General features: G+C 43.7%; 1 protein-coding gene across 2 annotated transcripts in view; it reads left to right on the forward strand.

Moving 5' to 3' along the window:
* The window catches only part of LOC310912093 (uncharacterized protein), a 30,203-nt gene extending 16,597 nt beyond the window's left edge, over nucleotides 1-13,606 (forward strand). For both annotated transcript variants that reach the window (XM_083866323.1, XM_083866324.1), the window contains exons 3-9: nucleotides 712-873; nucleotides 3,390-3,576; nucleotides 4,372-4,514; nucleotides 5,767-5,793; nucleotides 7,229-7,347; nucleotides 11,060-11,184; nucleotides 11,667-13,606. In XM_083866323.1, coding sequence (XP_083722449.1) covers nucleotides 712-873; nucleotides 3,390-3,576; nucleotides 4,372-4,514; nucleotides 5,767-5,793; nucleotides 7,229-7,347; nucleotides 11,060-11,156 — 735 coding nt within the window. In that variant the 3' untranslated portion in view covers nucleotides 11,157-11,184; nucleotides 11,667-13,606. The remainder of the gene's footprint in view (nucleotides 1-711; nucleotides 874-3,389; nucleotides 3,577-4,371; nucleotides 4,515-5,766; nucleotides 5,794-7,228; nucleotides 7,348-11,059; nucleotides 11,185-11,666) is intronic.

Genomic DNA, 13,606 nt, shown 5'->3' on the forward strand with positions numbered 1-13,606 from the left:
CTGAGCAGAAGGGAGACTCTGGCAGGTCCTGGGTGAAGAGAAATCGGTGGTAGAGATTATCCTTCCACAGCCAGACTGCAAAATTGATCCTGCAAACTTTCTTCAGGCTTTCTTCAAACTTTGTTCAAGACTGAGCAAATAGCAGCAGGGATGTAAGCTGAGATCTACTAAAGACTCGTGGAAAGATGTTCTTTCACTTTGGCAGCTTGATTCAAGTATGTTTCTCTCAGACACACCAGTGATGAGGGCCAGAGTACAGCAGACAAAGTGTACCTCCAAATTGGTCACAATTCAGCAAATCAATGCAACCTGCAGATACGTGCCTTTGGGTAGGAGCCAAGCCCAGCTTCAGTACACATAAGTGTGATTTGCACTGAGGAACCATACTTGTTTGTAAGGCTTCCGTGGCCAGTAAAAGACAAAAATTAGCCTGGGAGGTGGAACTAGAAACAGGCTATCATGAGGTTTTCCTCTGCATCAGCCTGTGATCGGTCAGGAGAATCCCTCTGACAGTGGAAATTGCTGAGTAATCCAGAAAAGAGCTTCAGTAAGTGATGCTGTAGCTCAAATCTGTGGTAAGACCAAAGCCCCTTGCAAGAGGAAGCCTGACTTTATCACAGGACGTGACTGTAAGGGCTGTGCAGGACTCTCAGCTCCCAGTAAGAATTGCTCTGTTGTTACTCTGTGGTTCAAGATGCATTGTCATTGCAGGTGAACCAAAGTAACAGCAAAGCCCTGGGATCTGGTCTGGGATACCTAGAACACATCTGCCAACTGATTGAGAAGATTGGGCAGCTTCAGGAGCACAACCTACGTCTCCAAAAACAAGTGTGCAGCTTGCAGAAAGAGCAGAAGATGAGTCAGATAAAAGAGGTAAGCAACACCATAGTATCTTCTATTGAGTAATACATCTTAAATAGTAAAGTCAAGGCCCAAACAGAAAGTTCTGTTTGCTGGAAGATGCCAATTTACCACATCCAACACCCATCTGGGCTGGGTACTCTGGTCTTCAGGGAGGCCTCACCCACCACAATTGGTTTAGTTTCCTGAGGCTGGGCTTTAGTTTCTGCACTTCAATTTTGTTTCCCAGATGTACTTGCTTCTGTTGAGTTAAAAAGCACCCTTCTCACCTCATGCAATGGTCTGCTCTAAGTCAGTAACTTTTTCTTCTCTACAGTTGTAAACTTCCCAAGAGCAAATCTCCTTTCCTCAATGCTATCAAAACAAAATCCACAGAGCTCCTTAGCAATGATGTTTTGAATTATAAGATCTTTTATTTTCTTCTGGTTTCAAACCGTCAAAATCCCAGGATTTTTCACAAAACAGACACAAGGGGAAAGAGAAGCAGTGATACCATGACCCAGCTCGCTGCCTTTTTTTTTCCTTCCTATGCTCCTGAACTGTAAGATGAAGAATCTCTGACATGAAACCATTTCAGTGTTCCCATTTGTCATTTCTATCAGACAGACCTAGCTGGAAAATTTGACTGAAATTTGCAGATAATTTCAGGGTATTCCTAGCATTTCCATCAGCATTTTTTAGCCCTGACATATTTTATTAAGCTCTACCCCCACCTCTTCTTCAGTCATAATACCAGATTTCCATCTTTTTTCCTCCTCTGTCTTTTTGTTTATTTTAACACTCCCCAAAGGAACAGAGAGGGTTTATTACACTCAGCTATTTCTTCCCAGCTGTGCTGTGGTGAGTCTTTTATTCTCCCCGATAGCGTCATTGTTCCCCCTGGTGCTGGTCTCCCACCTGCTGGGACTGGATCTGCAGTAGGTGACTGACTCCTCCTCAGAGCCAAAGCCAAGTTCTAAGTCAGATTGCAGAGCAGAGTGGCTTGTCATTTCCATGTACCCATCTCTCACACTCAGAGGAATGCAGCCTCCTACATAGAGCCTGGGAATTGTTAACACATTTCCTGAAGCTTTACAACTGTGAGTCATTGCTCAAAGTAACTCTTCCAAGCTGCAAACTCATCTGGTGTGCCCCCTCCCCAGCTCCCACTGAAATGAAAGGCACTGTGCTTTCATTTAAATATTTAAAACCTTGATCTTCTTGGTACTTCTGAAGGTCTCTCAGCAGTGTCTTTTCAGATGCATTTGTCTCATACTGTTCACTGGGGAATCAGATTCTTAGATGTAACATTCAGTGCTTGCAGCGTGGTCTTCAAAACTGGATGCTCTCAGGTATCCTGTGGTGCATCTCCTATATTTGAGCAGCTCTGCATCATTTTATTCTTCAGTCATAGCCCCTCTGAATAGAAGAGGAATGCTGCTACCCCATTTGCCATGAAACATGAAGATTGCCATCCACAATTTGGAGGGCATCCAAAGACTCCTTTACAAACCACATTCACTCTCCATGTAGACTATGAGCATGGAAAGGTTTCCATGTCCCAGACATGGCTAGGGAGACACAACCCCCAAAACATGAGGCTAGCACAGTATTAAGAGCTGGTCACGAAGATGGTGGATAACCAATGCTCGCTATGCTGTTCTTGAGAGGTGGCACAGACATCACCACTGAAATGATGGCTTTGATCCTGGGACAAAGGGAACACTGCTGCTCTACATCCTTTGCTTTACAGGGAAATCTACACCATGGGCCAAAACCAACGTTTCATACATTTCATCAGATTTGCTAAGCATCTCCCAACGGTATAGGTAATGCAAAGTGCCACACTGCTGTTGCAGTATATCCAGATGAGAAGTGACATTGAAACTGTTGCTTGGGGGTCTCCAGAAGTGCTGAACTGGTGTTGGCCTGTCCTGGTTCCAATACCAGTAAACAGTTTGGTTCTCTTTCTGCTTCGGCTCAATAATGCTCTCCTTCCTTCCTACCCTACTAAACTCTTCTGCAACATGGTTGTGCAAGGTAGAAAATCTCCCCTTCCTCACCCCACCAGCAGAAGTACACTGACTGAAGTACCACATACAGTCAATCTGGCTGGTAACACACAAGAAACCTGTGGCATCCCATCAATAAAAATACAAGATATTGTTGTCTGTGCATGCTCCAAAACAAACAACATCTTAAAATATGAGTCATTGCTATAACTGATCTGTTTATTTACACTAATGCCTTAGCTGAGCAGCTGTTTAGAAACTTATGTTTAATTCTATCTGGGAAACAAACTGAAAAGATGCTGAGTATCAGGCAATTTAAGTTAAATGCCAATGAAGCCATAAAAGCTCTGTATTACTAACTACAGGCTGTTCAGCCTTCGAGAGAATTAAATAATTTGTCTGAGTTCTAGTGGGTCCTAGGACAGGGATGGACGTCCCTGCGCTGGAATTTTACAATTTCTCTGTAATGTCACACCACCCATTACCTTGGGGTGTTGCAGCCTAAGAGCCTGTATACTTTCTTTTTGTCTGGTACAGGAATACCTCCTGCAGCATTGCTCCTGTGGAGCCGCCAGTATCTTCCTTAACTCATATCAAGACACGAAAAAAAGTTTTGCTGGGAAGAGCAGACCTCACAGCCTCTTGGTTCAGACTGGAAACCCTTCTGATCTTTCCATCATCCCAGAAATAGGAGTGAACACCGAGAAGCTGAACAGCTGCAGTGGTGAGTTCAAACACCTCTAACCTGCCCTCCTGTTGGCCACCACTTGGTCAAACAAGCTGACCAGCCACTTTCTTTTCCGTAGGAAAGACAGTTGGGAACAGAGCAAGGTTTTAGTAGAACTAAACCCTAGCTGAAATCCGAAAGAAGCAATTTAAAATGCTCTGTTTACACCTAGGATTTTAACATTGGCTGCTTCATGTGTGTGAATCTTTACAGCTGTGGCTGTAAAGATTAGGACAAATTAATTATAAAATAGGTCTTTTGGAAACTTAGCATACCTGAATGGGACCATTAGTGAAGCCCTCCTCCATCCAGGCAAGGTAGGATTTGATCTAAGATTGAAAGCCTTATGCCTGTTGTTAGTCTTCTACCCTCTCAAGTAGGCACAGAACACATTCCTAGAGGATGACTTATTCTATAGACCAAGTGGAAATAAGCCCTATCTGCAAAGCTTGGGTCCAGAGACCAACTTTTCCAGAAGGCTGAGAAACACTGGGCTCAGCCTACTGTGATAAAACCAGGTGAAAACTCTGTTAGATGTGAAACAGCTCACTAAATGAAGCTAGTCAGTTTATTTCAAACCTTAGATTTCAGCTTGTTTCTCATACCTGATGAAACACTGAACAACTTTGTTGCAGGATTGAGTCAGAGCCTTTGGGATCACATGGGGTCTTATCCCATCTTTAAGTCCCTAGGGTTCCCATCCCATCTGAAGTCACAACTTGCTGCCAGCACTGCCCAGAGGCCATCCTAGTAGGACACTGCTAAGAAATAATTCCTTGCATTTCATTGCAGGAAATGAGAGATACCCGGAATCAGGAAAGAGCCAGCCAATGGTGGGGCTCAGGAAGTCATCAAACAATAGGAACAACAAGGAGAATGAGTTCAGAGAAGTTGGGAGTATGGCTTTTCTGTCAAAGGACCCTGCAGTACGAAAGGTGAGTGATAAGCTTGGAACCTGACTCTGAGCGGGGCTGGTGGGAGAGGCAGAGAGAAGTTCTGCTCAGGCAGGTCAGACTGGGGTGCCAGGAGAGCAAGCCAACCTTGTCTGCTACTGAGCGGAGCTGAGCCAGCGAGGGTCAGGGGGGTCTGTGTCTTTCTGCTCCCAGCCTTAAATGAAGGACTCTGTCTTTATGCCAAGAAAGGCATAAATAGATCACTGGTGCAGGGGAGAGGGGCACTGCAGACAGCAGCATGGGGTTTAATCCTCATCAACTCCAAATAACTTACTGTGTGGACTCTGTCATAAGTATCTGCACTACTGATGCTAGTGAGAGTAAACCAAGCATTCATTACCACTAATAAAAATTTTAGTGGATGAATCTTTAGCTGGCCACACTTATTACCAGACTAGCAGCATATGCATATCAATGTAATTAGCTCCAGGCCTCAAAGCATGTTCCAGGGAATGAGTTTCAGCAAATCTGTGTCACTGAAGTCCAAGGGAGAGAGGATTAATGCTTTCCTCTCCCTTTCTTTCTCATTGTTTGTGTCTGCCTCAGCTCTTTCATGTTCCAGTGGGGTTCAGAAGTGCTGAAATGCCAGAGCAGAGACTCTAATCAGAGTATTCCCAGCCCTGCTAACAGGAAGGAGGAAGGAGTAGGTCTCTCATGGGAAAGACCTCATGAAATTTCCACCCTTAAGTTGCAAATAGGTCACAAACACTTCAATGAACTTCAGAACCCAAATTAAGGCTAAGGCCTGAAAGGTGCTCCATGCTCTGCCTGGTGCCCAGCCAGCTTCTGGAGTATTTAACATGTGGGAAGTTCTGATGATTTCACAGGACCATAGAACCAAGATCCACACTCTTTAAACTGAATCCTCCTCCTCTCTTGTTACATCACACCTTACTATTGTCACTTAGTATTGGATTTTGTACTCTGAACGTGAAGTGCCCTATTTATTCTACAGTGCAGTACTGTATGGGAATTCTGTCTGTTACACTCATCCCCGGGATAGGAGATACTATACACATGAACTGGCAGTTTAAACACAAAAGACAGGCGAGAGGTGGAAGAAGAAGGGATTATCACACATGTGAGGGACTGAGTCTAAAATGAGATAAAGGACTCACCAAGGCTATGGGTACATTCCAGGGCAAAGCTGAGAACAGAGCCTAGTCTGTTGCAAACGCTGGGAGACGGTCTCACTGTCTTGTTATTTATCAATGTATTTGCTTTTTGTTTTTAGGCTCTGGACGTCAGCAAGAACATCTCGGTATGTACTGCCTTTGCAGAATATATTTAACTTGTGACTACATATTCAGAGAGTAAGCCCACGTAGTGCACAGCATTGTATGAACAAAAGAGGTTTACTCACTCCTGAAGCTTTACTGTCATGGAGGACAGGAGCATCAGCAGTGCTTGCTTGTCTGAGACAACACCAGCACAACGAGAGACTCACTGCTGAGGTCTCAAAACCCTTCCACAGCACACATTAATCCTAGCAGTAAACACAGAGGTTTGCTATTTCCATGAGTAAACAGCCTTGCTTACAGGCAATTAACTCAACAGCACTGAATCAGGTGCTGCAGTTCTCAGCTGAGCCATGACCTCGTCTGAAGTTTTGAACTGAAAAATTTGCAGATTCCCAAGAAGAACTATTGCAATAGGCATTGCTGGCTGGCAAGTGTGGCTGGGCAGATGCCAGGTTGTGCTCTCAAGGTGGCCACAACTCCTGTAGTAATGGCTCTGCTGGTGGCACAGCAGCACCAGCACACAGTGAGGTGGAACCTCGGGACAGGGCAGAACAATATCAGGAACGTGACAATGGTGTGAGAAATTCACTGAAGTGGGAATAATTTCTCTCCATTATGCTCGTTCTGAGGTTTGATAATTTTTGTTCTGTTCTCCAGGTTTTCCATCATCACTTTAGGAAATTCAAAACAATATCAGAAGAAAAAAAACCCAAACCATTAAATGTTTTGATTCATAGCTACACTTAGTTCACGGGTCCAGATGAGCCCGGCCTGGAGAGAAAAAAGATTAGAGATGGCCTCCTGAGACACTCTGACCTCCTGATAATCTCTATTAGCATTTCAAATGTAAGGGCCCAATAGCTGTGGCTTGCCGACGTGACAGGGAAACAAAAGCCTGATCTCTTCTAATTCATGGTCCACAAAAGCTACCACCTTAAAAAAGGCTGATACTAATGCACCTGGCCTAATAGAAAGGATAAGAGAGTTAAACTGCTTTTTTGGGTTTTGTTGTAAAGGCCCCCTACGTGCAGGGAGTAGGTAGGAAACCAAACTGATCTCCTTTAGCACAGCATAACAATAGGGTAGAACGTGCCCTTAGGCAGCTACTCAGCATTCACCAGTGAGGTGCCCTCACTCTCTGAAATCCTCAGTCAGAAAGAACAGCAGAGTGCTAGGCAGAGAAATGTTACCAAACAAAATACAAAAAAAAGATGGTATTACTCAGAGTTCATCGATCCTGTCTCCTTGTGTCCTATACAAGTACAGGCTGGTCACTGGGTATCACTGCAGTGTTAAAACTTTTTTTGTGGGCCCTGACCCCTATCTGTCTGAAATACAGAAACTTCCCTCTTCCCACCACCCTGGAATACCCCAGAGTATCACATGTTGACCAGATAAAGTCTGCCAGCAACTTGCCTCTGGTCCTTTAAGTTGTGGTTTCTTTTTGCTCCCTAGGGTGAGAACCATGCTTGGAGGAGAATGAGAGATCTTATGAGGAAGACACGGTTGACAAACCAGAACAAGCTGGAGCTGTCCTCTGCTGCTCTGAAGAGGTCCTGCCCACAGTTGTATAGGTGAGAGAATGCTGTGGGAGATTTTCACTTAGTCTTGGGAGGAGGTGGTAGAAGGTTTACCTCTGGTTGTTGCTGCCTGGAGAAAACCACTCCATACCTTATTTCCATTGCATATGCTGGTCCTGTGTAGCAGTAGCATTTGCTTCCTTAGTGCCCAGATGCTCTAGGATCCCAACTGGATGTTAGCCATGTGAGAATCATGGAAACATTAGGGTCCCTAAAATAAGGCACTTCTCCCCAGTAGGGCAGCATTAATGTTCTCTTTTGTCCACTTGCCCACCTTTCATCCAGTGGGACAGACCATATTGTACCTGATGTGTGTTGGAATGGGACAGTCAGGGTCAGCTGGATGGTTTTTGTCAGAGGAAGAAGAGATGAAGTTTGCTGAATGTGTGTGTGCTCATGGGTGGGACCTGTCTGTTGCTGTAGATGAATACTTGGGTCAAATACGAGGTCTTATTTCTATTAAGTGATCCCTGCTGCTCCCTTGGGTAAGTTTGTCTACCAGGCTGGTTGTAGCCTGACCTCTGAGCTAAACCGTGTTGTGCATGTCCATCTGACAGCTCTGCCAGCTACCCCTTGCACAGATATTCCCTGGGCACTTGCCAAGTCCTCCCAGCTAGTCCGGTGAATTTGGAGTGTTTGTAATCAGGTAACAGGAAGAGCCTGGGTATCTTAGTCACCAAAGCAGGAGCATTACGTGGAGCTGTGCACCTCCCTGTATGTTTTTTCAGCTGAGGTCTCAGTTACCTTCCTCGGAACAGCTCAAATGTGCTTAAGCCCTCCTCCGGCTTTAGAGGGGGTGATGGTGGGGAAGCAGCGGTTGTTTAAGCACTCAGGAATGTCCTATTGTTCCCCTTAAGACAGCCTGTACCTACCCAACTAAACGCATAAGGGAACTGGGAATCTTATAATTACAGCTGGAAAAAAACCCCTCTGTAACACACGGAGTGATTTTTCCAGCTGGGAAAAGGTTGGTTGGGGCCCAAGCACACGTAACAGGAGAGCTTCCTCCTATTGTTTGGGAAACTGAAAGAAATACAAAGCAGAGAGAGATCAAACAGTTCCATCTAAAATAGATGGTGAACCAGATGGGGAAAATATACAAACTCCTGTGAACCTTCCCTCTAAACCTGAATAGAACCAGCACTTTTATTTGGGTTTCAGGAAAGTTCTGGCTCTGTAACTTTCTGCTTGCCCCATCTCCACAGCACAGAGGACAGTGCCAGCACCCCCTGAATGAGAATTGAGGACTAGGTCCTCAGCTGCCTAAATTAATGTACTTCCAATGAAGGGTCAGCTCAATAGCTCCTAGCAGAAATCCTAGCTCCCTAGAAATTAATCTTCTAAGAATGGACAACTACTGCTATCATGGAAATGCTGTACAGCGAGATGCCAAATGGACAGTTTTTGCCTAGTTGTATCCAGGCATCTTCAGAGCTCTTGTACTCTGGTTTTTGCAGGCTGTTCACAGTAGCTGATGAATGGCCTTTTCTTCTACTAACTTTCTTCTCCCATATATTTACATTAAACCCTTGCCTCTATTCATGCCCCTTATCTCCCTCCATTTCCTTCATTCTAGCTCTTATTCCCCAGCCCTCTCTGTATTGGCCTTGCTTTTTTTACCCCAAACCCAGCAACAGCAGCGTACCAACCCTGTCTTTTTCACTGGTATGTGGGAAATTTGGGCACCTTGTTCATGTGGCAGTTTGGATATGCAGTTGCCCTCAGGCTTCTATGAAGTAAAAAGTTAGGCTTAGTGGATCAATGACGGACCAGCAAATGCTGCTGGACAGTAAGATAGACCCTTCCTGCAGCAGTACCAGCAATAAAGTCTCACTCATCTGCAGCTCTTGGCAAAGCAAACCTTAAAGCCCTGATACTCTCAGCATTTAAAGCCACTGTCTTTGTTATAATTTATGAAACATGTTTGTCCTGGCTCCTGGTCCTGTTTGTACATGCAGACCTATGGAGTTGGCTGGCTTTTGCTTACCCAGGCTTTCTGGGGCTCCAGGTCTTCCACTGGAACAGGCTGATGCCAGGTGCCCTGTATTAGCATACAGCTCTGAAGGAGTCAGATTTGTTGCTTTTGACACCCAGTCCCACTTGAGTCATTTAGGCAATTAGAGAAAGTCTCTTTGTTTTTGTAACTAGGTCAAAGCAAATCCCCTTTCATGCTCCTACTCTACGTATGACGAATGATCTGCTCCAGGGTGGTTGTTTTGTTTTTCTTTTCTGTCTCTCTCTTTTAATTTTTTTTAACATCTACAAAAGAATTCTCATAGCAGAGAGAACTTGGTTCTTCTAGCAGGAGAGAGGGGAGGCTTGCCAAGGTAAACATACTGGCACAAGACTCAGTGGTTTGTCATACATTGTTCTAAACAGGCTCAGGTTTTCATTTCATTTTCTTTTTCCTGCTAATATATTTGGTCCTGCAAAGCAACATCTATTCTGTGCAAAGGACTGACTTCATTATGGTGGTGTGAACTTAAGCAGCACATGGTCCTCCACTTTCCAGGGCAGGATCTAAAGTAGAAAGCTTCAAGCAATCCCCTCCTGACATTCCAGTGCAGATATACCCACCTGGGTATCTATGGGAGCTGTAGATTCAATGCAGATGTATGGGCATGAGCTAATCTCATACATACAGTATTTTTTATGGTAAAGATGATAGTTTCAGTTTGAAGCCACCAAAAGCTTGCTGCTGTATGATGCCAACTTTGGGGTTAGTGTGAAGTTAGCTAGCAAGGACAGTGCAGTTCTAACATTACAAAACCCCATCTTCAATATTGTGTAGTAAAGGTTGAAAAGGGCTCAACCATCTCAGGCTTAGATCTGAATGATGCTCTTCACATGGAAGATTAATAAGCCACCAAAGAATTAAAGAACATCAAGGCAGAAGATTGACCAGTCCATTGTAAAAAGCTAAGAGCAGAACAGAACATAAAAATGTACAACACTGGGAAAAAAACCCAATATAGTAATAAAATCCAATATAGTCTGCAAAGCAAAGAGTTTGCACCACATTAGTCAGGACTTTGAGCTGAAAATTTTTCAAATTGAAGATTTGAAGTAAATAGTATTTGTTATTTGTTTTCCGTAAATAACTTTCAAATATTGCTTAAAAATGAAACCAAAAAACAAATGACAGCTTTTTTTTCTTAAACAAAAGCTATTTTAAAGAGCTGTCTAGAAAGTGTTTCAAAAGGTTTGTCTCTCATAAGCTCTGGAGGCCTGAGCTAAGTAATTTCAATCAAAAAGGATGTATTATACTTGTTTCAATCATATGTATTAAATAACAAATGAAAAAGTAAGCTGGAGACAGTCCACAGCAGCTAGCTTAGTGCTGCTCTTCAAAACACTTCATTTCCTACTTACTATTTTAGGCCAGAAATTTTAACTTCCCTGTGACATTCAGCCACAAGCCTATCCCTCATCTTCCAGCTAGGCAGAAAATACTGGTTGCTTTGAACAAAATGATATTTGTGTCCATCCATTACAATGTGGCTCCCTGCCAAGTGGTGCATATTGTGGCTCTCTTTTTGGATGCTGCCGCAAATATTTGGACAGCATCTGTAATGGAATTTCAGACTGGAGAGGGAGAAGCTGCACTGGGTATAGCTTAGATACACATGCACAGCATGTTAATGTTAATAACACAGCCATGCATTCTGGCCACTTCAACTTCATTTGTATTTTTCCCTTTGTTAAGGCCAGATATTATATCTTCAGAGCTGAGGAAAACTGAGAGGAACTCCATGATTGTTCTGGGACAAAATACAAAGAATGAAAACTTATGGCCTTTCTGATAACCTGAGTCAAATGGAACAAAGAAAGGTAAGTAAAAGCAGTATGTTTCTTTGTGGGTTGGGGTTTTTCAAATGAGGGAGCCCTGTTCCTGCACCCAGACACACTCTAGCTTGCAAAGACAGAAACAGGTCCATTTTTTGAAGTTCAAATTATGTGGATTGATGCCTACTGAGGACTAGCCCATATATCTTAATTTTAATAGTCCCCCAAATTTCAGTTTGTTGTGTTGTTTTTTTTTAACCCACAATTTAAAGGCAACTGTAGTCATACAGGCTACATCACACAGCCTTTTTACAAAACATAAAAGGCACTAAATTAATTTATCTGCAGTCAGCAAAAGACTTCCAAATAATAAGCCAGTGAGGTGTCTTGGGAAAGAGACAATCTGTCCATAATAAAGACTAAAAGAAAGCCAGCCTCAGCTTCATCTTCCACCTTCCCAACTCAGCCCACAGGCTAAATACAGAGAAACTCTCTAATCTCACATTCACTGCATGTTTCTGTTTCAGAAAGTCAAAGCAAGAACACCAAAGGACACAAAATCAAGAATCCCGGGGTTACTTTGTGCAATCTACATCCTACAATTGTCAACAGAGCAACTCAGAATTGAGTGTTGGAAGGGAAAGAGGGAAGGGGGATGTTGAGAAGGGTCTGTGGGCAGATACATGCTCAGCTATGTATGGTTTTGCTCCCGAATCTGAAGTTTACTTTAAAAAGTCAAGCCACAGATGAAAATTGCTGTTAGCATCTTGTCAATGCAACCAACAGGGACTTTTGGAAATTCTTCGTCTTCTCTGGGTTGGGAAGAGAATTACCTGAAACACTAAAGCTTTTAAACTCTCATTACTTTCTGGGGACTTCTCCAGCTGAAATAAACATTAGCTTTATGGGACATAGCATCATCTAGAGGAGTGCTAGAGACTCATTGCCCGGGGCAGAGGTGGACAGCCTCCTCCCTCTGGGAACCTGAGTTGCAGTCTCTGTCCCCAGCACAGCTCCTCCCTTCAGAGCAACATTTCACTGGAATTCAACCAAAAAACCAAGTACGTAAAGCTAAGGCCATTCCTGAATCCACTACCAGCTTCCTGTGGGCCTGCTCCTTCTGCAGACACCCTGGACTCTGGTGCTACCCTACACAGAAGTTGGCATTGTACACACTCATTGTAAAGACCAGAGTAGGCAACACTGCAGGAATCAGCCTTTCAAGAGACTGGAGGGGGCAGCCAGGGCAACCTCTGCCCCACACTCAGCCAATCGATTTATTTTTTTTTTAATGGGAGACACCAGGCTTGAATTCCTACTTTTAAGTTCCACTGAAGTGCTCTGTGTGTGCAGGTGAGGGCCTGAGGCTGGAGGTGGGGCAGTCATGCTGCTGTATGGCTCCACCTGTGCTCTCTCTGTGGGAAAAGTTCAGGAGAGCAAGGCTGCAGGGGAAAGTAATTCAAACACATCCTTTATAAACTGGTGCTCTTTTGGGATACACTAACAACTGTGTGACGCTATGACTGTGTGTGGAGGCTGCCTTATTGCCACATGTCCACTGCTTCCTGACTCAAGGAACATGCTTCTGAACATGTCATGGTTGCAGAGGTCTCTGCACACTAGCTCTTATTGGTACTAGCAAAATAATTAATACACATAGAGTAAAGATTTAAGTAAACTGACATTGCCTGTTGATAAAGGATTGTTCTATCCCGTAAATTAAAATAAAATTACAAGTCAAGCAATTGCTGTTTAAAAATTCCTCCCTAGTCCCAGCTTGCCTGAGAACCAAGATTTGACAAGCTGGCAGGAATGATCAGCTTCAGCAGGCTTAGTCTTTCAGTAACAGATGCTTAGCCCTTGCTCATCCACATCAGCTGGAGCCATTGGAGTCCTCCAAACCAGAGCAGGATCTTTTCTGGGATTCGGAGCATCTTGGCCATGCCATTCCAGGGCCAGTATAGTTTGCAGGGATGAGTGAAGGCAGGGTTCAAGTATTCAGAAGGATTGCTACTGTTGTTACTTACCATCTGAGAAAAAACCCCACAAACACAATGACCAAACCCCACAACCCAAACTCAGATCCCCATTAAAAGGAAAAGAAAGGCTGTGCTGACTCAAGGTTAGCACCCTAAAGGTGCTGTGTTTAATGTTTCAGTTGTAGCTGCTGCTGCAGGACTTGGTTATTTCACTGTATATCTTGCTAGCTTCATCCAAAGCTAGAAAGATGTATGACTTGATTATTCTGTGAATATTCTATATATCTCCATAAATACAGGGGACAAAAATTCTGCATTAACTTACATCCTCCATTATCCCTCCAGCTTTTTTACAGAAACTGTACAGAATGTGAATCAGTGCAAACTGAATTTAAAGTGTTTTAAGAAATAGCATCATGAACTGGTATTTTCTACAACCCTCTCTATTCATGGTATAAGTTTGTTGGGGGTTTTTTTGTTTGTTTGTT

Source organism: Zosterops lateralis (genome assembly GCF_965231275.1).
Source record: "Zosterops lateralis genome assembly, chromosome: 8".
NCBI classification, from domain to species: domain Eukaryota; kingdom Metazoa; phylum Chordata; class Aves; order Passeriformes; family Zosteropidae; genus Zosterops; species Zosterops lateralis.